Here is a 25,792-nt window from a genome sequence, read left to right on the forward strand (position 1 = left end):
CCTCCATACAGCTTCTAAATGTACCATAGCATCTAATCAATCACCTTAAAATGTAATTTTCTACCTTTTAAAGAATAAAATGGAAATAACGGTTGATGTATTATTTTCTAGATGCATAATGTTATGACACACTTATGACATAAATATTAGTATCTCTATTTTAAACATGAAGATGCTGAGCTCAATGATTCTCAAAGCCAAACAGCTGGGAAGTGGAGTGGTTGGGATTTGAACCCAGGTCTGTCTTAACCCAAAGCCTCTTCTGACATCACATCAAATATCACGGGATTCACCATCCACTTTCCTTCCTCTCAATTGACCATTTTCTTTGAAAACACAGGAAGAGACCCTACACATTCATTCTGCTTCTCCTTTGTCTTGTATAGTCTTTGTCCTTCCTCTTGCCTTGTCCCAGAATTTCTTCTATTAAAAGTTCAAAGTGAAGCCCACAATATTGTCAACAAGCCTTTGTACCCCTGTCTACATATTCTCAAAGAGTTTCACAATAGTCGCTCAGCCAGCTGTTTAGAAATGGAGATGAGTCAAGATCATGGGTCTTTGCACAGTGTTTGTTGGGAACAAACTCTGTTACCTCTTGCTCTTCAAAGATCTCTCTCTCTTACTTGCAGAGCATAAAAGATTACCTCAGAGTATTTAGAGTAGGGATTCCTTTCTGCTTGGTGAGAAGCTTTTGCTGTGACAAAATCAGTTCATAACAACTGAAAAATGTCTTACAGGATTTGATGGACAACCTGAATCCTCCTCTACTTTTTAAAACAGAAAGTATTATGAACAGTTGAATCTGCCATTCTATTTGGAACTGGTCAACTTGTTCTTTGAAAACAAATCCTGAAAGTAGTATTATTAATTTAAAATGCAATCCTATTGCCTTATTGTTAGTAAAATTGGCAAGTAAAAATTCTCTGTGTTTAACCTCTAGTTAAACTGTCTTGATTTCTTACAAAGTGGTATCTGTATCTTTTTGGAGTCATTTTCAGGGGTGACTAGAGGCTACTCTGGGGTTGCAGATATGCAACATATTGCGATATAGCATATTATATGTAACATTTCACCCTTAATCCCCTCCCTAATATTTTGTCTTTCATGTAATGAAATTCTGCTGTAGAGGTTTTTCCCATGTGGGGATGTTACAATCTATATACTTGGGGCTTTTCTTGTTTCTAGAAAGCTTGCTTAGGATAGAATCATGACTTTTCTCCACATTCATGTTCCAGTAAAAAGAAGTTTTACTTTCTAAGTTATTAAATATTCTAGTTTTATTCCCACTGCTACAGTTCAATCAGGTGTTAAAGTTTCCCTACTGGGAAGTTGTTCCCCTGACATGAAGAGAGCAAGAAACGTTGTTCACAACCTGACAGGTATGTTTATGCCAAGTGGACAGTTTGGTACCAATGAACAAGAAGGAAGGGAAGAGGGAGATTTCATACTTTAGAAGCAGAGCCTCTGAAAGTTTGTTTTTTTTTTCTAAAGGCAGCAAAAATGAAATGGGGGCAAGAATAAGACAAACTCTTAAGAGCAAAAGTTAGCATTCACCCAGGAACCCACTCCATAAAGACAAGAATGGACGCCATATTTCTTCAAAGAAAGGCAAGCTCATACCACAGTTCCTAGAGCTTCCTGATGTAGGAGGGCAATTTGAAAGGAAAGGAAAGTTACTTACTGTTTGGGTCTACGTTTTCACAGAGTTCTGTCTTTGCCTCACCGTTGGGTCTGTCACTGGGTTTGTGTGACAGCCGCGATGACATGGTGGCTGCTGTGACTACCGCCTTGAAGCTTCGCTTCCGCTTCTGGACATTGAGTTCAGGGTGGAAAATGATGATGTACACTTTCGGCATGTATAGCATCCCCAGAGCCACTGATGCACTTAGGTTCATGGAGATTGTAAGTGTGGTAGTTTGTATGTAGAGCTAGGAGACACAACACACAAGACACTATTACAAATAAAATGACTGCAAAGGAAGTCTGAATACTTAACGTGACATCAAGAATGACTTTGGCTAGGAGAGAAATCATAGCCCTTTCTAGGGCCTTCTCATTAAAGGAAATCAGAATGACTGGGCAGATTTATCTGAGAGTTTTTACATGTATTAATTGACTGAATGCCTTTGGGTGAATCTGTGTGCATGCTTGCCCTGGAGAAGTCTCCTACATAGAAGTTCATAGTAGTAAGCAGACTTGAAGTATTTTCAATAAGAATGGCAGATGAATATAAAGACATGAAAATCACAGAAGTGTGTAATCTTAAGTAAGGCTGCTTATATTTTATCCTCCATATATACATAAAAGAATTAGCACCACGTGATTTCTTGCTACACACTCTGGGACCTTTGAAAATTATGTTAGTATATATCCCTTCTTGTATTTTTTAACTGTTTACCTTCACCATACCTACAAAATAGTGAGTTAGGTTGCCCTGAAAAGTAAGCCCTTCTTGCTCAGTTCTGATTTACAAAACACTGATGGCAAGGGCCCGAGATCTGGTGATGCTGGCTTGTCCAGTCTCTTTAGGTTGACAAATTGCCAATAGGGTGCACAACTCTCCTGACACTGTGTTATTTGTGGTTTGGATGGTGTCTCCATAACAGTCCTTGTCTCCTTTTGCTCCCTTAAAAAATCAGTAAACAATTCACTTACTGTGCAGTGTGTTAAATCACTACCTTGGTTATAAACTTCAAAAGATGTTGGTTGAAGGGTATAAGGAGTTGTAAGATCAGTAAGGAGAAAGCTATAGACAACTTGCCTGGTCCAGTTGTGTTTTTGAAGTGCCTTCTTTTGTGATCTGGAGCCCCACCTCTATATATTTAGGTAGGGCCTTTTACATGATTTCTAAAGGCTAGATTAAATGTGAGGTGATGGAGGTCTTAATTAACTTGATGTGGTAGTCATTTCTCAACTATACAAACATTAAAACATCACATTGTATGCTTTATTTATTTATTTTTTTTACATTGTATGCTTTAAAAAAGATCATGTTGTATGAACCTAAACATATATAGTTTTTGTTAATCATACCCTAGTAATGCAATAAATAAATGGATACATTCATTCATTAATAGAACTTCTATTACATTAAAAAATGAATAGATACCATGGCCTTTTGTGTCAGTGGAAAGCTGATGATACATTTATTCAATCATAGTATTCCATAACTATGCCTTCTCACTGATCAGAGGATAAAATCCCCATCCTTGATGGAGTCAACAAGGCCCCATGTGGTCTGTCCCCTGGCAATTTTTTCAGACTAATTTGCCACCACTTTTCCCTCCTACTCTTCTCCCCAGGCCACCATCCATATGGGCACTCCTTTACGTCTTAAAGATGTATTCATTCAACCATAGAACCTTTCATACATGTGATATTTCTTTATTCTTGTTTTCTTCTGTATGGAATGATTTTTGTTTGCTTCTTAGAACATCCATCCTAGGCTGCCCTCACCAATAGCCCCCAGTCTAGGCCAGCTTCTTTACTTATACACTCAAAGAACTGTTTTCTCTATATCATTGGTCTCCACTTGTAATTTTGTATGCTCTGCCCTTATCATTTGACTACCCATCTCTCTCTGACCATGAAAGCAGGAATAAGTAAGTGTCTGTGGTACATGGTTGTGCCTACAGTACTGACAAACAGTAGACTTAAATAAACATGATAGATGAGCTCATTTGTTTGTATAATGGGTGCCTTTTCCTACCTGTGACTCAGTGGTTATACAGTCTTTCTCTAAACATACAAGAATTTCTATCAGACCTCTTAGCTGCCTGGATATTTCTGTATTATTTTTCAAACTGAGGCTCTGGTAAAGAAATTAAAAGAGACTTTGCCATCTTGTGTGGAAGGAATACAGTTTTCCAACAAACATTAATTTGAATGTGCATGTCTTTGAATGGTTTTAAGGAGCTGCCAGCGGCTAACTGTATAATACATAATGAATGTAAAATAGAAAGACAAAACAATATTGAATTAATGATCCTTTCAGTTGTGAATCAGACCATATTTTAAAAGCTCATCTTTTCCTATTGGAATACTTTTAGACTTTGAGCTCCATTCCACTATGCTAACCTATGGTATTTAAGAAAGGCTTATCATGGTCACACGACTTTATGGAGCTAGGCAATGTTCCTTCCTTCCTTCATGATCCCTGCTGTCATCCTACTAATGAGGACTTTGCAAACCATGGTTTAGCAGTCCAAAAAAGAAAATAATATAATTTGACTTATGTGACTTTCAGTTTTGTTTCTCTGCTCATGAGCAAATTTTACAGTTGAAGAAATCATCCATAGTTTATTTATTATTTAAACATAACTGTAAATTATGTATGTACATATGCTTATGTATGTGTGTGTATACACTTTTTCTTAACAAGACTACTTAGCAACTTAAGACCTCAAAAGCTATGATGTTCATTTTATGGAGTGTTTGATTCCATTATTCTCAAACTAGAGCCCATAGAGACTTGATATTTTGTTTTGAAAGTTTTGCAATCTCTAGTGACACTTCAGAAGTATGTGAAAACCAACATGAATGCCACTGACCAAATTCCTACTCCCACATTTCCTCTTTATACTCCATAGTGTTTAAGAATGAGTGTTCTGAAGCTAGCCTGAGTTCAATTTCCATTTGCTAGTTCTGTGACCGAGGGCAAATAATCTGGGTATCCATGCCTCAGCTTTTGCAGCTATAAATGGGAATGATAATAACAGTAGCTACTTATAATGTTGCTTTGACAATTAAATGAGTAAGGGTTGGTAAAGTACTTAGGATCAGACCCAGCAATACAATAAAAGTATTTGGGAATAAGTATATAGGTATGAAGATATGAAGGCTTTAGTCTATAGGGATCACACAGGTATTGGTCCACAAGGATTTGATGCCACCAAGCCCTAGGAGAGTATTTAAGTCACTGTCTCTCTGGCTTTTGGTGGGAGGCTCACCTTTTGACTGTGTTTATTCCACCATCAACTTATAGTACATTCTTTTAACAAATTATAATGTATTTATTTTAGTCTTGAAGCTGTTTCTGTTTTACCTGATGCTTATTGTAAAATACATTACCCTGTTTATTTAACCGTGGGTATTTGAAAATATTTTATCTTCTTTATAATTTCTTTAGCAATGTCAAAGCATTGGTTATCCTTGTTGGTCCCTTTCCATCAAGAGATAGAGGCCCTTGATACATAGTTTTTACTGAGATCAAGCCTCTCCCAAGGGCTGGCATTCAACTAACCCTCATTCTATTCTGGCCCTCTGAGGACCATCCCAAGTGGAGTTAAGTCTCCCCACCTTGGCCAATCCTTAATGACTCAGGCCTGTGCGAAGGACGCAGATTACCTTGGAATTTCCATGTGTTTTGATAAATTAAGCCTTAACTTCACATCATCCTAAGTGAATTTCCAGAATCTAGTTTCTGTTCCTTGACTGAATGTGGCTTTTCTAACACTCATCATATATAATTCAGCTTATACAGCCAAAAAGCATTCAGGCAAGGAATTCACAGACAAGCCAACACAGAGCTTTGCATATATTATAGAACAGTGGTTATTTTAAATTCTAATCCACAGAATTTAAGGCTATAGCTCTTCTCTCTGCCCCTCGGTTTCCTCACCTATAAAATGAAGACAATAATGATTCCTACCTCATATAGTTGTTTTTAAGATCTGATTAATATATGGAAAATGCTTAGCATAATGCCTAGGAAATATGTACCCATGAAATGTTAACTACTTATTATTATAACTATTTATACTCTGCTTAATATTTATTTAGATTAGGTTGTTGGGGGGGTACACCTCAAAATGAGACTTCCTCTGTAACCATTTTCATGTCTTATTGATTAATTAGGTTGTAGTGTCTAAAACACCAGGCCTATTCACCTCTGGTCTGACTGAAATGTACCAGCAAGCAACTGTTGAGTATACAAGTATATGCTTAATTTAATGCCAGACAAAGCCTACCTGAATCTTCCTCATCTTGGTCTAGGTTTATTATTGGGTAAAATGCTAACCCATATTGTGAGATGCCATTATTGTTCTGTAAGATGGTGTTGCAACTATGGTTACTTGAGCTCTCCTTGTCTAATTTTTTACTGCTAAGGTAGTTAGAAATTGGAAAAGTGGTTAGATAGTGCTCTTGAGAAACTTTGAAATTTGTCAACTCTTCTGCATAAATTTCAGAATCAGTGTAATTAAACACTATTTTGAAAGATTTCAAGGCAAGCTGTTAATAGTTGTAATAGTGACAGGCTTCAGGCTTTGAACATCATAGTATTTGAGATACTGTCCAAAGAATTATGAGAAAAAGAAGTAAAGAAAAAATGTTACACGGCATAGAGGCAGATACAAAAATGGATCAAGAAAAGCTTAATTTCAGATTTTTGAGTTCATCAAAATACTCTCAACATCACCACTGATGTCCTTAGAAGTACACAAGTGACCTAATAATGTATTTATACTAATGAGTTACCATCTTTATCTGTAAAAATACTGTATTAGAAGAGTCCTGGGGAAACACCTGGGTGGCTCAGTCAGTTAAGTGGCTGCCTTTGGTTTGGGTCATAATCTCGGGGTCGTGGGATAGAGCCATGCACAGGACTCCCTGTTCAGTGGGAACCTGCTTCTCCCTCTCCCTCTGCTTGTTGTTCCCTCTGCTCATTCATTCTTTAATAATAAATAAATAAATAAATAAATAAATAAATAAATAAACAAAATCTAAAAAAAAAAAAGGAAGAAGAATCCTGGGACTATGTAATAGTGTCAGACCCACTCATGACCACATGCTGTGAATTCACTGTTGTATTTTCCAGATAGGCTATGTGAAAGACTTACTTTTCCACTGTTAGTGCATTCATCCACATATTGGTTCTCCATTTTTATGGAGATACTACCAAATGCCTGCATTGGCCCAAACACTAAGTACACCATTGTGAAGATGAGAGACATTTTCCCTCCCTCAGGGAGCCAGATTCTTAGTGGCAATCAAGGACTAACTAATTCTTCATGCATCAACTGCTCACCATGTCCTTTTTTTTTTTTAATAAATTAATTTTTATTGGTGTTCAATTTACCAACATACAGAATAACACCCAGTGCTCATCCCGTCAAGTGTACCCCTCAGTGCCCGTCACCCATTCACCCCCACCCCCCGCCCTCCTCCCCCTCCACCACCCCTAGTTCATTTCCCAGAGTTAGAAGTCTTTATGTTCTGTCTCCCTTTCTGATATTTCTCACACATTTCTTCTCCCTTCCCTTATATTCCCTTTCACTATTGTTCATATTCCCCAAATGAATGAGAACATACACTGTCCTTCTCCGGTTACTGTGGCCAAGTTCAAAAAGGGTGTTGCCTGAGTTCTCCTCTAGGATTTTGATGGAATCTTGTCTCACATTTAGATCTTTCATCTATTTTGAGTTTATCTTTGTGTATGGTGCAAGAGAGTGGTCCAGTTTCATTCTTCTGCATGTGGATGTCCAATTTTCCCAGCACCATTTATTGAAGAGACTGTCTTTCTTCCAGTGGATCGTCTTTCCTCCTTTATCATATATTAGTTGACCATAAAGTTCAGGGTCCACTTCTGGGTTCTCTGTTCTGTTCCACTGATCTATGTGTCTGTTTTTGTGCCAGTACCACACTGTCTTGATGAACACAGCTTTGTAGTACAACCTGAAATCTGGCATTGTGATGCCCCCAGATATGGTTTTCTTTTTTAAAATTCCCCTGGCTGTTCGGGGTCTTTTCTGATTCCACACAAATCTTAAAATAATTTGTTCTAAGTCTCTGAAAAAAGTCCATGGTATTTTGATAGGGATTGCATTATACGTGTAAATTGCCCTGGGTAACATTGACATTTTCACAATATTAATTCTGCCAATCCATGAGCATGGAATATTTTTCCATCTCTTTGTGTCTTCCTCAATTTCTTTCAGAAGTGTTCTATAGTTTTTAGGGTATATTTTGAGAACCATTTGAATGGTAAATGGTTCTCCAACCTTTTATTTTCAGGTTGTAGGTGTCCTTCTGTCTAAAATGAGTCTCTTGTAGACATCAAATAGATGGGTCCTGCTTTTTTATCCAGTCTGAAACCCTGCGCCTTTTGATGGGGTCATTAAGCCCGTTCACGTTCAGAGTTACTATTGACAGATATGAGTTTAGTGTCATCATGATATCTATTTAGTCCTTGTTTTTGTGGATTGTTCCACTGAACTTCTTCTTAAAGGGGAGTTTTAAGAGTCCCCCTTAAAGTTTCTTGCAGAGCTGGTTTGGAGGTCACATATTCTTTCAGTTCCTGCCTATCTTGGAAGTTCTTTATCTCTCCTTCCATTTTGAATGAGAGCCTTGCTGGATAAAGTATTCTTGGCTGCATGTTCTTCTCATTTAGGACCCTGAATATATCCTGCCAGCCCTTTCTGGCCTGCCACGTCTCTGTGGAGAGGTCTGCTGTTACCCTAATATTCCTCCCATGAAAGTCAGGGACTTCTTGTCTCTTGCTGCTTTAAGGATCTTCTCTTTATCTTTGGAATTTGTAAGCTTCACTATTAAATGTCGAGGTGTTGAACGGTTTTTATTGATTTTAGGGGGGGATCTCTCTATTTCCTGGATCTGAATGCCTGTTTCCCTTCCCAGATTGGGAAAGTTTTCAGCTAGGATTTGTTCAAATACATATTCTGGCCCTCTGGCCCTTTCGGCGCCCTCGGGAACCCCAATTAAACGTAGGTTTTTCTTCCTTAGACTGTCATTTATTTGCCTTAATCTGTCTTCATGGTCCCTTAATTGATTGTCTCTTTTTTCCTCAGTTTCCCTCTTTGCCATTAACTTGTCTTCTATGTCACTCACTCGTTCTTCCACCTCGTTAACCCTCGTCGTTAGGACTTCTAGTTTGGATTGCATCTCATTCAATTGATTTTTAATTTCTGCCTGATTGGATCTAAATTCTGCAGTCATGAAGTCTCGTGAGGCCTTAATGCTTTTTTCTAGAGCCACCAGTAGCTGTAGAATAGTGCTTCTGAATTGGCTTTCTGACATTGAAGTGTAATCCAGATTTTGTAGCTCTGTGGGAGAGAGGGCTGTTTCTGATTCTTTCTTTTGAGGTGAGGTTTTCCTTCTAGTCATTTTGCTCAGTGCAGAGTGGCCAAAAACAAGTTGTATTGGAACACGGGGGAGTATCACTGGTCCCTCTAGGTGGTCTTCTGGGGGAGGGGCCTGCTGTGCTGATTTTCAGGTGTTAGCACTTGGGGGAGCTGCTCTGCCCCTGCCTGCTGCAGGGCTCAGCGGGGGTTGTTCACCCCGTGGTGCCCCAGGAGGAACAGCAGCAGTTGCTATGGCAACTCTGGAAGCCTGGATTCAGCCTCCGCAGGAACTACGGGGCTCGGGGCTCTCGGCTCTCCGTCCGCAGGGCCTGGAGGCTCCGGGGCGGGGCCGCTGATCTGCTCAGCTCGGGGCAGGAGCGTCCTTGCTGTCCTGGGCCCTCCCGGCCTCTGCCTGTCCCGGGGGAGGCCGGATCCTGGGCTGTGTCCCGGCGCCCTGTGCTCCGGGGCCTGCGCTGGTGGATTCGCGCTCCCGCCCCGCAGCCCCCTCCGCGGAGCCGCCGCCCGAGCCCCTCCGAGCTGCTCCGGCCCCGCCATGCGCGCTGCAGCCCTTAGGGAGCTCGGCGCACTCTCCCGGGGCGCAGGTGTCTGTTAGTGTCCCCGGGAGCCTGAGGGCATCCCCGCCCTCCTGGGTCCTGCTCCAACTCCCTGCGAGCCCCTTTCCGCCCGCCAGGGAAGGTTGGTGCAGCTCCTGCTCCTCCGGGACGGGGCTCTCCTGTCCTGGGGACACTCGCCCCGGCCTCAGCCCGGCTCCTCGCGGGGCCCCTCCCCCTCGGAGGCCTTTTGTTCCTTTATTTCTTTTTCCCCGTCTTCCTACCTGGATAGAAGCGCGGACTCTTCTCACTGTAGCATTCCAGCTGGTCTCTCTTTACATCTCAGGCCGAATTCGTAGATTTTCAGGATGGTTTGAAGGTTATCTAGGTAATTTGGTGGGGACAGGCGATTTGGGGACCCTGCTCTTCCGCCATCTTGCCCCTCCCCCCTCTCACCATGTCCTTTTTCACACAATGTATATTGGCCCATGCTTTCCCCTCCTCTTGTCATTTCCTTTGCTGACCTGTTTTACCTCTGACACCTTGTTTATATTTGATGCTTAATCCAGAGGTCCGTTCTACATAAAGCATTCCCTATGTCGCCTGTCAGGGCAGTTTTCCTATTGGCCCTTCTCATAGGTACAGCTCCAAAGAGCATTTCACTTGGTCTGCTTGGAAGAGTACAGCCAGTTACTTGTGCTTTAACACTTGCTTTGAAAATGCAAACGCATCCCTAGCAGAATGATATGTTAGGGAACAATTTAAGTCCAACCCAATGTTCATGTTTGCATATGTGTGATTTCTTCCCCAAGATGAGCACAGTAAACTACATCTGGCTGTTCCAAGCCATGTGGGCACACACAAAATGCATGCATCCCACCCCCAAACATCTGCCTTTGTTCTCCTTGTACAATTTCACAATAGATCACAAGGAGCAATACTTCTGGCACCTGTTTCCACAAGCAAACTTTACTTCCTTTTTCTTAAGGTAAAATGCCATATTTATTGTAACATTTATGCACTGCTTAGCCATTTAACTTGCGGAAAACCATGCCACCATTTTTATTAGATTTTTAAAGAATATCACTGGTGATGTTTTTGAGTGTTGTGTCCATAACTAAATTTTTCCATAAATTTTGTGTTTTTATTGCACAATTTTGTATAGCATGGTGATTTTTGAGAATACTTATATCACATTATAGCAGAATTAACTGTATAATAAACACAGTATCTGCTACAAATTGTACACTTACTAAACTCTGGTTGAATAAAAAGTTTGGCACTTGAAGCAAGTATTAGGTAACATAAATACCATTGGAATTCAACACTATTTGAGAAAAGCTATTATTTGTAGTCTGTATTATCACTATTATTTTTGTGATTACTTGTGTGCCCCTTTTTCCTTATTTTAGAGTAGAGATAATAATAGTACCTCTCTTAGCAGGTTTTTGGGACCAAATGGGTTGACCATTGTGAAAGACACAGAAGGGTGTATAGCATGTAGCAACTACTCGATCAAGTGTATTAGTACCACTGATTTATTAATTGGCTATAACATAAAATAATGTTCTATGCCATTTCCTTCATATTATCATAGTACATTTCAAAATGATGATCTTTCTTATGAAATCTGAATCATAGCCCTTTTGAAGAAGAGGCATTTCATTAAATTTGCTTCTCTTTTGTTTGAAAGGATTCTAAAACTCCCATTTTATATGTCATTGACTCTTTTATGAGAAATAATAAATTTTGTGCATCCCCAAGTGACAGTTGAGAATTGGGACAAGAAGGCCTTTATGGAATCTTCAGGTGGGGAGGGAACGTTTCATAATCCTCATGACATCCCAAAGTCTGGGTAATAAAAATGAAAAGTATGTCTGATGAGTCCCAGAAAAGAGGAAGGGTACATTATTACCTGAAAGATGCTTGCAACATTCATATGGCTGAATTGAAATGAAAGTTCCTGGCAGGTAAGACCAATATTTTCTATCTTTACCACCTGTACCCCTTGCTTTCTAATTAGAGTAACCATGTTTTTGATGGAAAAAAATAATGGCATATATTTGGGAATGGGACAAAATGTTTGCAATTAGGACTTCCTCAGACATCTGGAGGGTCGAGACATTGAGGACTCTTGCCTTAGTTATCAAGTAATGCATGAAGACAAAAGGATTCATTATAATTATGAGGGAAAAATTATTGTTTTTTGGGGTAGAGAGAGCTGAATCTTCTAGAAAAATGTTGTTATTAGAATTGATTTCAAATCTTGGTCTCTGATGGTTGGTTGGTGGTGTTGGGCAAGCTACTTCACCTCTGGCAAGTGACAGATTCAAAATTCAGACCCTAGCAGTTTGTTGCCAGAGTCTCTGATATATAAACCCACTTCACTCTACCACTACTATGGAGATCATCTCACCATTTGAAGTTTAAAGGGTATTGTGTGTGAAAAGTAGTGCACAGTGCCTAGCATATGGTGGGTGCTCAGGAAATATAAGTGTATTTTTAAAGTAGATGGCCCCCTCATCTGTAGATAATTTTCATGCTCTTCTATTTAGACTTCGTATCTGTAATTAGCTAATAGAGAGGGAGGGAGAGAGGGAAGGAAGGATAGAGGGAAGTGGGATATATATAAAGAGATATACACACCAAATAGTATAGGCCACACTTTGTAGATAGATGTCTGGCATAGAATTATAAATAATGAAGGCAACCAGGTGATTATTAGACAAGACCTAGTTTCATTGTATTTTTTGTCATTTAGTATTTATAGGCAGACTTGGTATTATAGCTATACACAATTAGATTCTTTATTTGGATAGACATGAGACATGCACTTCAGGTGAATGTGAATCAGTTTCTAGAGTATAAGATAAGATATCATGCTTGAAATCACCTACATCTCAGTTCTTTGCTCTTTTGAGGAGAAGCCTGGTACTGTGTCTATTCCAGTGAGATGCTGTTAATAAAACTGACCACATGCTTGGGAAGTTCACTGCTTTGCTCCCTATAACATCCTCAAGAGGTCCAGGCCACCTCAATAGCCAGTTCTTCCAGGCAGTCACTTATGATTTTGCTGGGCATATGAATTTCTTTCCTCCACCGGCCATCTGACTCCTCAATTTTGATTTCAAGATATTTTCCCCCTATAACTACAAGGCAGAAGATTTGCTCTTTTATATAAAGCCAATACTGACGTTGTTCACTCTGTTGTGTTATCTAGAAGGATATTTACCATTCCTGCTGGGATGAGAGCCCTACAATTGTTAGGTCACTACCTTGCAGTGATTTAACATACAAAGGCAAAGTGTTTTCTCCACAGTCAGCCCGGAGAGACACACTTCTGCCAAATTCCATTGGCTCCCTTGAACCTTTGGCCACATTCATCAAGAGTAAACCTAACAGCCTTTTTGTAGGAGGCAACCTCAAATTCTTTCTTACAATGTGAAAATGTTTGCACCTTGCTGGGGAATACATTAGGTAAAATATGATGATGTTCTATATTGCTTTGCAAATAAACCAAGTAGACTTTTAAAAAGTTGTTTGTATTTAAACTATTCTGTTGCTTTATTAAAAAAAAGATTTATTCCATTTTGTGAGGGGATGAGGGGCAGAGGAAGAGGGAGAGGAGAATCTAAAGTAGACTGCTCGCTGAGCGCAGATCCGGATGAGGGACTTGATCTCATAACCCTGAGATTATGACTTAAGGTGAAATCAAGAGTTAGATGCTCAACTGACTGAGTCACCCAGGTGCCCCTAAAGTATTCTGTTTCTAATGTTGTCATTTGGAATACTCCCATTTCTGTGAGCGCAAAGCTGTCTCATCTTGCCAACTTTCAAAGTCATCTTTATAGTTCTAATGAACATGAGATAGAAATCAAATGAAAAAAAACTGATGTCAAATTAATAGCTAAAAGAAAGATATCATCTTTGCATTACTTTGGCATAGTCAATGTGTTTTAAGTTGGATTTGTGAAGTGTTTGTTGAAACTGGACTCAAGAATGTCATTGATAAGAAGACAAAGTCAGGCTCTTAACTAAAATAAAATACATTCTTATCTCAGTTTTCAAAGCCATTGACAATGGCTTTCTGTTGAACTTTGACAAGTTTTGATTATCTTAATCATACAGCTTTCTCTTTTCTCTTTCTAGTGCTGGCTGTTATTTTTGTTGCTCTTCCTCTGTTCCTTTTGGACTGGGCTGTGGAACCTTTCTTTCTGCTTTTGAAATTCATTCCCCCTTCCATTCACTCATAGTTTAACATGTACCATCTTTAGCTCCCTGCTTTTGCACAGCACCAGTGTGGTGATGGGCATGTGGGTGAATGCAGGCCTCCAAACCAGTGCCATGCTGTGTAGCATGTTGTGGCACCCATTAGAGAATGTTCCAAGTGTTGCCCTTGGCTGATGGACAAAACACTTCAATAGCTGGAACCTAGGCCAGCTGAATGGCCCATCCAAGGGTATCTTATGTTCTGAATTCCTCATCAGGGCCCTTAGCTGTCATGGTTTATGCCCCAAAGGAGCCAAATAACTGCAATGAAACTTCACTCAAAATTGTCAACAAATATTTGCTCACCCCATGGCCCTAACTGGAACAGTGAAGGCTCAGAAATTGGGCAGGGAAATAATAACCATTCTGTCAAGAGAAATATAGTGAAAGGGAGTGAGCCTGGCTAAGGGGTATGAACTGGGTGGTTCATGATTTTAATCCCGACTTCACAAGATCCCTTTTGCTTTGCTTCTACTTGCAAAGTCTTGTGTCAGAGACCTCAAAACTGCTATTTTCTACTCACTCTTAGAGCTTATAGTCTGGCCTCTATCATCACCTGCTCCAAGTTTGTCCTCTTAACCTTCCTAGGCTCCTTGTCAGACATGAGAGGTTTTTTCCCAGGTGTCATTTCTTTTTACAACTCAATGCTGAGGACAGTACTGTCAGTGGCTTCAGCTATCCTGCTACATTTGCTTAATTTCCCATCATACTTGGAATAAAGATAAATCCTCAGCATGGTCCAAGGAAATCGGCAAGTACCCCTTCTGCCTTCTTTCACCTTCTCTACATCCTTCACATGTGCAATGCTTTGTCCATCCTCAAAGCTTTTGAACATGCTATTCCGTCTGCTTCAGATGCTATTGCCACTCATCTTTACCTGACTGCCTCCTACCTGCCTTTCAGGTCTCAGTCTTCCTCCTCTGACTCTCAGATGTAAATGGTGACCTTCTTGTCTTGCTTGCTCATAGAACATATCATGTCCCTTCATTACATTAATCACAATTTGTGATTATTCATTCAAGTATTTATTTCATAGGTCTCCTGTCACTAGACTATCCTCCTTCCACCCACCCCAACCATCACCCCTCCCCCCCGCCAATGAAGGCAGGAACCATACCCTTTAATAGGTCTATAGGTCCTGGAACATAGTAAGTGTTCAGTTCATAACAGCTGAACAAATGAATAAATACAGGGCAGGAGATAGATACTGTGCCGCCAAGAGCAGTAAAATGTGTGACTAGTGCATGGGAATTACAGTCAGGAATTCTGGATTTGGATGCAGGCTCTGCTGCTTACTAATACCAGGGAGATCTTGACCACCTCCCTTAGCCTTTCTAAGCTTAAATATTGCTATTTACAATATGAGGTGACTAATGGCATCTACCCCAGCTATAACAAGGAAGAAATGACTTGTAAGTGGTCATACTTCTTCAACGCTAAAGCTCCAGTTGGAGTGTTGTGCTGGTAAAATTTATGTCTGTGTAGCACGGGATAATGTAACCATGTCTAGAGGCTCTTTGTCTCTGAACAATCATAATTGCTTTCCATTTTTTCAAATACTTTTTCCTCTAGCAATTTCAGTGGTTTCACTTCTTTCTCTAGCCCTGGACCTGGGGCACTCCTCTGGCCTAGACATGGCATTTCAGAGCTAATAAATAGAGGAGGTAAAACATAGAGATAAATTGTCTCATATAATAGGGAGAGAACCAGAATATTTTGTGGAAATCAAGGAGGAAAAAGAATAGTCAGAAGTGAGCAAATCAAAGGCAAGGACCATGGTTCATTTATCTTTGCACCATCGTGCCTGGCATAAGGAACAGGTTCAATATACGTTTGATGAATGAGATGGTCTTCATTCATTTGACAAACTGAAGCCAAATTCAAAGGAATTTATTCATCTTTATTTCACAGCTCATCATCTCTCTCTGCCTCCTAGCCGCTTTCATATTCCTAAGATGCCATGCTCTAGTCTGCCACAGGGCCTTTGCATATGCTTTCTCCTTTCCCTGGAATGTTTCCCCACCCCCACCTACCTAGTTTTATTTATTTTTTAAAGATTCATGCAAGTATCACTTCTTCAGCCAAGTTTTTTCTAATCAGAACTAGGTAATAGCATCATGTTATAAACTCTCAAAGCAACCATAAGATTCTTATTTGTGTGTGTGTGTGTGTGTGTGTGTGTGTGTGTGTGATAAATATCTGTCTCCTCCACCAAGAAGCATGTCTGTTTATCCTTGCCTGGCACTGTGGTGTGTGTGTGGGGGGAATGGGTGGGCAATACAAATGACTTAATTGGTAATGCTATTGTTAGGAAAATATGTCTTAGTGATAAGGAAGTAGACATTGTATTTGCAGTCTTTGGCTCCATCCCTTGTCCTTCTTCCATAGAGCAGAGAGTCAAGAGGGTACGTGGCAGGAAGGAGCAAATGTGACATTCTCATGGACTTACACTGTCTATAAAATGTGCTTTCCAAATTGGCCCAAGGGAGGAAATGACTATGTTGTCCTGGAGGTTGCCACCTACATTTCTTAAACCCTTTTTCATGTGTTCACCAATAAATAAGTGAATAAGTAAAATAATTGCCAATAATGACTCCATTGGAGCCAGAAGTAGCAATGAAAATCAGCAACACCGTCCCTTTTGAAAGATTTTTTCTTTTAAAAAGCTTGCACTAACACCAGGTTATTTTTTTTAAAGATTTTGTTTATTTATTCATGAGAGACACAGAGAGAGAGAAGAGACAGGCAGAGGGAGAAGCAGGCTCCATGCTGGGAGCCTGACCTGGGACTCAATCCTGGGTCTCCAGGATCATGGGCTGGGCTAAAGGCGGCACTAAACCGCTGAGCCACCGGGGCTGCCCTAACACCAGGTTAATATCTAATTGTCTCTTTCTAATGAAAAAAGAAAAAAGAAATCGTTGCTATGACAACGCAGTGAAGCATGCATTTTGTTTTTGTTTTTATTTGACAAAACCTGATGACTTTGACTTAACTCAGACCATATGTGCATTTTAGTTTTGCAATTTTGATCTTCCCTAGGATTTTTCAGAAGTATCACTAAAGATCACTTAATGAATCCACCTTCTTTAGAAAGTGTAATAGCAATGAACAAGACAAAAAAAGGACAGGTGAGAGATAATATTAGTAAGGAGAAATGAAAGGACATGGGATGGGTTGGGTGGGAGGAAATAAGAGGAATGAGGAACCAAGGGATCATTCTTTACATTTTACCTCATTTTAAGAAAACCCCAGGAGAGTACCACTCTAAATAACATCAAAAAATGCATAAATCCTAGAGTGAGTTTGAAGTCTCTTAAAAAAAAAAAAAAAGGTAGACTGGCTAAAAATTTTTCTAAGAGATTTGAAGTGATATTAGCTTATTTAGATCCCAGGACCCCTTTGGGAGTGCTAGGACACAGGCATTTATTTATACTAGCTTCATCTCTCTCAATGCCAATGAGCTCTGATTTTAATCTAGCTGACCACACACAAGCCAGTCCTTCACCCTCATTTATTTTTGTGGTTAAGATTTCCTGTCCAAGCCTCTAGCCTGCATTTATTCCTACTTGGAATTCCTAAATCACTCCTTAAAAATTTTTTTCTTCTTTAGAAACCACAAAAGAGTTCCATAAAATGGTTAAGCAACAAGCATCTGAGTGGATTCCTGTCTCTCCACACCCTCCAAAATATCTAGGTTCATGTATAATAATTTAAGAACAAAATTCTTAAAGGTCTACTGTTTCATCTGAGTCTTGAAACTGTGTCACAGTTTGATTATAATTCTAAGAAAGATGGATGAATGAAATCTTAAAACATACTTTTAAAGGAAATTCTCTCTTCAGTCTTAGCTTATGGAATCACCATATGCTATGGGAAGGAAGTAAGACATGAAAGGTCTCCTCCATAGCTTATTCATTGACGTCTACAGAGATTTCGGGCCCACATGTCAGAATACCCTGCAGCAGAGGGTTCTGAGAAGGTTATTCTCATTTATATGCCACCAGATGTTTATTATCTTTAATGTAGGGATCATCACCTTTGCCATCCTCATGGGGCTGCTGACACAATTAAACAGACATCTCATGTAACATTGAACGCAGAGCTTTCTCTGCCAAACCTGTTTCTGCCCTAATTTTCATCTCAGGAAGTGTTACTTCCATCTACCTGGTTGCATAAATTAGGTTATTCTCTAATACTTGCAGTTCCCTCACTTTGTACCCTTTATATTAAGGCCATTAGCTAGTTGGCTAATATTATCTATAAAATATTTCTAGAATCTTTTCCTTTCTCTTCCCCCTGCACCCCCAACCCCATCTTAAATGTTTAATCAATTAACACATCTAAGTACAGAGAACAGTGGTTGCCATTTGTAAGTTCTCAAATTTAGCAACGATGATGATGGTAATGAGGATATGATGATGCACTTTCACATTGTTCCTGGGGTGCTATAGTACCATCCCAACTGGTTTTACTACACTCATTTTTTGGCTCCATTTGACCAAGTCTGTACAGAGTAACCAGAATGTCTTTATAAAGACTGCAAATCAGATCACACGGTCCCCAGTAAAACATCTTTCAAAGACTTTCCATTGCTTTTTGGTACCTGGCCTGGCTACATTTCCAACTTGTTAACTAGTCTCTCTTGAATATGATTAATCTACATTGGCATTCTTGAATGCTCTGAGCTCATTTCCAGCAAAGGGACTGAGCACACACCATTCTCCCTGCCCAGAATTTTTTTTTTCCTGAGTTCGTCATCCAGATAACTCTTAACTCATCTTTTAGGTTCAGCTTCCATGCATTTATCTCTGACAGACTTTCTGTGATTACCTGCTGCTCTACGAATTTGAGTTTTCTCCTTCCATGATGTTCTCTCACTGCAGTCTATTCTTTTTATTCACTGTACATATTATAATCAGTAATGGTCAACATAATTATGGATTCATTTATACCAACTCTTGATCTCCTACTAGAATTTAAGCTTTATAGTGGCAGGAATACACCTGCCACAAAAAAGACTTCACAAGTATGTATATTTTTTAATTAGTGAAGAAGGATAGCAGTTAAAAAATGTAATTCTAAAGTAAGGTGCAAATATAAACATCCTAATGAGTAAAACCTAGTGGTGCTACAAATATATTTTGGGTAGATGTTTGTTCTTAGAGTGAATATAGTCAGAAGACATTAAGTCAAAATCCCAAGTTTCCTGAAAGGTCTTATATTTATGTTCAGGGTATCACAGTGATGAGGAGCAAAGCTAAGATGCAAGTTGAGGTCTTTTGGCCTCACCAAAGTTCACTCTACTATATTCACATTCAACTAAAAAGCTTATAATAAAAGAATGAATCATAGAACTGTTTAGTTTTTTATTCCCCAAGGCTTTAATTGCCAATGCATAGAAAAACAAACAGCTCTAAGTTTTTCTAAAGGAACTGACAAATTTCCCATTCTTTACCATAGATTCCATATTTGTATAAGTGTGTTTTATATTTAAGTCCATATTCCCTACTAAGAATAATGTGTGAATATCATCTGCATGTGATTGAAACTATGTCCAATTTCCATGCCAAATCCAGCTTCTTGTCAAGAGGATGCAGCATTACTGTCTTCCCCTCAATTGTGCAGATGCTTACACTCAGGGAGATGGCCCAAATTATAAAAGGTGTGCTTGAGCAGGCAGGAAAAAAAGAAATGAAAAATAAGTAATATGCAAATGTCATGTAAATATTATCTGAAGCATGAACAGGTTGCAATGTCTAATGGTTCTGCTGACATGTGTTTATTATGTGATGACTGGCTGATTTGAGAAGGGCTAGAGTAGACCAAGGAAACTGCAGGGATGAGAGGAAGGGAATTATCAGGAAAGTAAACTGGAATTCTTTTTCTTTTTCTTTTTCTTTTTAAGGTTTTATTTATTTATTTCAGACAGAGAGACAGCATGAGTGGGGCCAGGGGGAAGGGGCAGAGGGAGAAGCAGACTCCCCTCTGAGCAGGGAGCCAGACATGGGGCTAAATCCCAGGACCCTAGGATCATAACCTGAGGGAGGGCAGATACTTATCTGACTGAGCCACCCAGGACCCCGTATTCTTTGATTTTCAAGCAATATCTTTGTTTTTTCCTTTAGTGATAGGACAGGACTCCTTCTCCCTCCCTTCACTTTCTAACCATTTAGCATATACATAAGATGGAATAAATAAAGGGCAGTTAGCAATTTCCCTCCAGGAAGAGATTCTGTGAATAAAAACACATAAAGAGCTAATGCTTAAAGGGCCCTGCAGTGGGATAGGTCTGATCCCTTTATGAACATATGGGATGGATCTGAAACATGGAGTACCCATACCAGAGGATAGGAACCAGGAAGCGGCACCTCGGTAAAAATGAGCCAAGGAATTAGGAAGGGCACTAAAGGGGATTTATTCCCTGATGACTACAAGAAAGAGGCAGTGTCGGGGGTGACCTCCAAAAAGGAAAGACCTCCCCATGTCTAGAAGCTGACTAGGAGAGAGGAGACTTTCCTTGGGCTGGGAAAGGAAATACGGCTGTAACCTTAAGGTATGGACTATATGTACATCTCTCTGGACTCTGGGATATTTGACTGGCTGAATGTATGGTGTTTAAAAATGAACTATCCCACCTATTCCTTCTACTATGATGAAGCTGTAAGTGTGAGTCTTACATATGTTGGAGATGTTTTGGGATAAGGGTCTTGCCCTTGTGGTCAGAAAAGTGTTACTCTTTGTGTTAAGACTTAGAGCAACTAGGTTATTAATGGTGTAGGGATGAAGTCATTGGACTTCACGTGTCAGCAGACCTGGATTCTGCTCTGCCACCTAATAGTTACAGGATTTGGAAAAAGCCATTTGTAAATATATTTGTGACAGTGTATTGTCATCGTCCCCTTTAGCCTCAGAAAAGTGTCTGTTCTTTTAAGCTAACTACATTTAAAACAAAACAATACGAAACCCATAGTCTCCATATCATGCCATGACTTGGGAAAGCTAAGGCATCCTTTGACTAAAATTAGAATTTTGAAATCATTTCTATACTCACAATTTATAAAAGTGATAAATGACAATATGCCAGTTGCTTTAGAAGCATTATAAACAAACAGTCATGCATGACTTGTACAGAAACTATGAAGAACTTTTCAAAGAACCACACAAAGCAGGGTATTGTGGATGCCATGTCACACCACCCAACAGAATTCCCCTTCAGGACTGAGGGACTTATTTCCCAAGATGCTGGGGGTGGAAGAGGCTCCTGTTGCCTAAGGTTCTGTCCTGCATCACTGGGAGATGCCGGGGTATAAAAGCTCCTCCATCTTGGCGCAGGAAGGGACGGTTCTGAAGGGGCAGCTTCAGAGCTTCTCAAGAGGCTCAGCTGAGACCTTGATTCTGCATCATGGCCCAAGTTTTCCCTTTATCCTAAACCCATTTCTCTTCCTTCTACCTATTGCTGTTGATACTAGGGGCACTCCAAAATAAGCCTGCACTTGGGCTCCCAAGGAAGCCAACATGAGGATTGGCATAACAGTTGGAATTCTGGGCATCTCAGTTAAAATCACAATTAAGAATTTTCTCAAAACAATTTATTCCACAGCCCGTTTTGCAGCATTTACCTACAACATTTATAGCATGCACTAAGCAAAACCAGCAGATCTCAGACAAAATGTAGCTCCTCTCCAGAACTTGTTCCTCCACTTCTGTCATGTATCTATGAACAGAAACGTTGCCCTCTCTCACTTTTCACATCCAGATACATGTAAGTACATAGACTACATATGTTCCCCCCCCACCCAAATTTTATTTTAAAGACTTCGAAATTTTCAGAAACTTTGACAGAGGACAAAGGATATCTGTACAGTTCTCATTGAGGTCTACCACTTGTTAATACTCAACTGCATTGTTTCCTCTTTCTGCCGGACACTTATTTCCCTATGTATCACCTAAGGAAATGGGTATTTGCTACATAACCACAATATTGTTATCACACCTAATATATTTAGCAAATACACTGTATCATGTAATACATGATAGCAAAGCCAAGTTCCCCCATTCTTCATGAAAAAGTCTCCTAAGATTTTTCCCTAGTCCAAATTTCAGTCAAGCTTCATGCACTGCATTTGAGTAAGTTTCTCTAGATTCTTATAAATTAGAGCAGCCTTTTTGTCCTTGTTTTAAAAATTGTTTTGTTGATATAAACAATAAACTGACATATTTAAAGAGTAAAATTGATGTTTTGACACATGTACACCAGTGAAATCATTACTACAATCAAGGTAGTAAACATATGCATCAGCTCCAAAAGTGTCCTCCTCCCCCTAATCTTTCCCCTTCACGCCTCCATACCCCTCCATCCCTACCCTTCCATCTCCAAGCAACCACTGATTTGCTTTTTGTCATTGTAAATTAATTTGCATTTTATAGTTTTATATAAATAGGATCATATAGTGTGTACTGTCTTCTGTCAGGCTTTTTAAATTCAGCATACTTATTGTGAGATTCAACCAAATTGTTGAATGTTTCAATAGTTCACTTGTTTGTATTGCTAAGCAGTATTCCACTGTATGGTTGCATCACTTTTTTTTTTACATCACTTTTATTTAATCATTCATCTGTGAATGGACAACTGGGTATTTCCAGTTTTGGCTATTATAATAAGGCTGTTAGAAACATCATACCAAAGATTTTGTGTGAATATATTTTCCACTTTATTTGGGGTATACAGCCAAGAGAGGAATGTCTGGGCCATAGAGTAAGTATATGATTAACATTTTTAAAAATTGCCAAACTACTTTCTGAAAAGATAGTACCATTTTATGTTCTTGCCAGCAGTGTATGAGAGTTGCAGTTCCTCAAAATCCTCTCCAAAACCTGGTATGGTCAGTCTTTTTAAATTATAGCCATTCTAATAGTGGTTTATTAAATCTCATTGTCAATTTAATTTGCAATTTCCTAGTAGCTAGTAATATTCAGCAGATTTCATAGGGTCATTTGCTATTTGCGCATCTCCTTTGGTGACATGCTTTGTTCAAATCTTTTGGCTGTTTGTTTGTTATTGGGTTTTTTTCCTACTGCTAAAATCTGAGAGTTTTGGATTCTAGATATAGGACCTTTACCAGATATGTGCTTTGCAAAGATTTTTCTCCTAGTCCATGGCTTGTCTTTTTCATTATCTTATACTATATTTTGAAAAGTAGAAGTTTTTATTTTGGGTAAAGTATAATTTTTTTAAATTTGTTCTTTTATAGATTGTGCTTTTGATGTGATATCTAAGAAATCTTAGCCTAATCCAAGGCCACAGAGACTCTCTCCTCTCTATTCTAGAAGTTTTAGAGTTTGGGGTTTTATATTTAGATCTATAATACATTTTGCATTAATTTTAAAATATGGTACTAGGTATAGATCTAAGTTCATTTTGGGGGGATATGAATATCCTTCTAGCACAATTTGTTTAAAAGGCTATCCTTTCTCTACTGCATTACCCTTGTACCTGTGTCAACAATTAGTTGTCTATACATGTGTGTTTTCTTTTTAATGGACTCTATTCAGTATCATTGATCTATTTGCCTTTCTTTACACTAATATCATATTATAGCTTTATCATAACTCTTAATATCTGATGGTGCCACCCCTCCAATTTTGTTCTTTTTCAGAGTTATTTTAGCAGTTACAGGTTCTTTGTATTTCCACATGAATTTTAGAAGCAATTTGTCAATTTCTATAAGAAGCTTTTTAGAATTTTGATTGACATTGGGTTGAATTTATAGAATAATTTGTGGAGAACTGACATCTTAACAATATTGAGTCTTCCATCACATCAACACTATATATCACTCCACGTTTTAGGTGTACTTTAATTTCTTTCAGCAATATTGTGTAGTTTTCAATAGAAATGTCTGTCAAATTTTGTTATTTTTGAAGACATTGACTTTTTAGAAGATCCCAGGCCCACGCCAACATCTTATAAAATGCCCCACATTCTGATTTGTGTATTTTCTCATGATTCAATTGGAGTCATAATGTTAGGGTGTTCTACTACTGTGATGCTGTTTGATCATGTGGTTAAGGTAGCGACCATTATAAAGGTACAATTTACCTTTGTTTTTGGAAAATCATTTAGGAGAAGTACACGGGAATAAAATCATTTTAAAAAGTTAAAATATAAGTTTTATTTAATACTTCTACTCTGACTTGATAGTTTTGTTTTGTTTTTTAAAGATTTTATTTATTTATGTTTTTATGTGAGAGAAGGAGAGGGAGAAGCAGACTCCCCACTGAGCAGGGAAGTCTGACTCAGGACTTGATCCCAGTACCCTGAGATCATGACCTAAGCCAAAGGCAGACACTTAACCAACTGAGCTACCCGGTCACTCCTGACATGTGATAGTTTTTATCTAATATTCCTTTTCAGTGAGCCAAATTCCAGTTTTCTCTCTAGGAAAGGCATTAGAAAGGAGATGCTAATACTTTACTTATCCTCATTCTAAAATAATTTACTACTAGAAATAATGGGCTACTAGGAAAGGTTTGCCTAACCCCAATGACTGATGGGTGAGGTTAGTCTGTATGAAATCAGAGATGAGCCCTTAAGACAAGAGGATATGGCAAAAGAAAATCTTTCTCAAAGTGTTGACAATACAAGTTCAGATCCTATCTCAGTGAGATCTTGTCACCATGGAAGCCAGCCAGGTTTTGATCAATTCTGTAGGTTCATAAGCTCTAAACCAATTATATAGACTCTCAATCAACATTAAACAAAAACAGGTGTCTTGCCATAATGGTGTGCATTACATGTAAACAGATGGGGATTCCAGTGGGCGATCGCTTTCTTTCAGGCAGGGTATATTTTATATTCTGTGAGGAGAATTCCTGTGTACTGATATTCTACTTTACATCAGGCTTGGTGCTATGGGACATTACATGTGTGATCACTTTAAAATAGTCACAAGCGAACCATTATTGGAGTCACAGAAAGGGATATTACCTTTAAATGGACATTGGACTCTTTGCTTAAATCCAATGCATCTCTCTTTCTTCCTCAAAAGACATCATTTCCCCTAGCTGGAAAATATATTTCTCTAAAATACACAGTATACTGTACTATGTGATGTTTCCTCATTCCTTTGTATCCATGAAAACCTGAGTAAACAGGTGTACTGAGATTTATGGGCAAGCAGCAATATTTATTTTTGCTCATGGGGAAAATTGCCAAGATTCAGCAAGTTACAGTTAATGTTCACCTCATTTGGCTTGGATCAGAGTAGGTCTTGAAGGGAGATGGCTAGACAGAAATATGAGCAACTCAGACAAAAGAGCATTCAGTTACTGGGTTGGAAAATAGTAATTACTTTTACTATTTTAAAATTTCTAAAAAAAAAAAATTTCTGCAAACCAGGGTTTTTATATCTATACCTAAAATGCAAAGACACGTTTGACATGGAATACCCCCAACATTGTATTTATTTAAAATATGAATGTTAGGTCTTTTAAAACCTTCATCCAGTATTATATTTTCATAAATTAAAAAAATGTAGCAAAAGGAAAAAAGCTGAAATGCCTATAAACAAACAAACAAACAACACAACAACAACAACAACAACAACAAAAACGGATGGGAGATTGTTAGAATTGAAAGACTCCCTTTAAATAACTTTGCTGATTTCATTTAGTTGGGATTTGCTATTCTGTGAACTATATTATAAACAATGATAGGGATAATTCTAAGACATGTCATTACTGTTAACAGGATACTCTCCCACCCCCAAAAATATTCTTTTTAAACTGTTTAAACAGCATTCATCACAAAGGACATCAGCAACTTGCTCTACACCAGGCAGCTCTCTAAAAATTTTTTTTTAAATTTTTTAAATTTTTATTTACTTATGATAGTCA

The 25,792-nt window shown here is 38.8% G+C and overlaps 1 protein-coding gene across 1 annotated transcript in view; it reads right to left on the reverse strand.

The window, feature by feature from the left end:
* Positions 1–25,792, reverse strand: part of GRM7 (glutamate metabotropic receptor 7) — an 830,764-nt gene that overhangs the window by 54,424 nt on the left and 750,548 nt on the right. The window contains exon 9 of the mRNA XM_055344908.1: positions 1,682–1,928. Coding sequence (XP_055200883.1) covers positions 1,682–1,928 — 247 coding nt within the window. The remainder of the gene's footprint in view (positions 1–1,681; positions 1,929–25,792) is intronic.

This window comes from Nyctereutes procyonoides, unplaced genomic scaffold, assembly GCF_905146905.1.
Source record: "Nyctereutes procyonoides isolate TBG_1078 unplaced genomic scaffold, NYPRO_anot_genome, whole genome shotgun sequence".
NCBI lineage: Eukaryota > Metazoa > Chordata > Mammalia > Carnivora > Canidae > Nyctereutes > Nyctereutes procyonoides.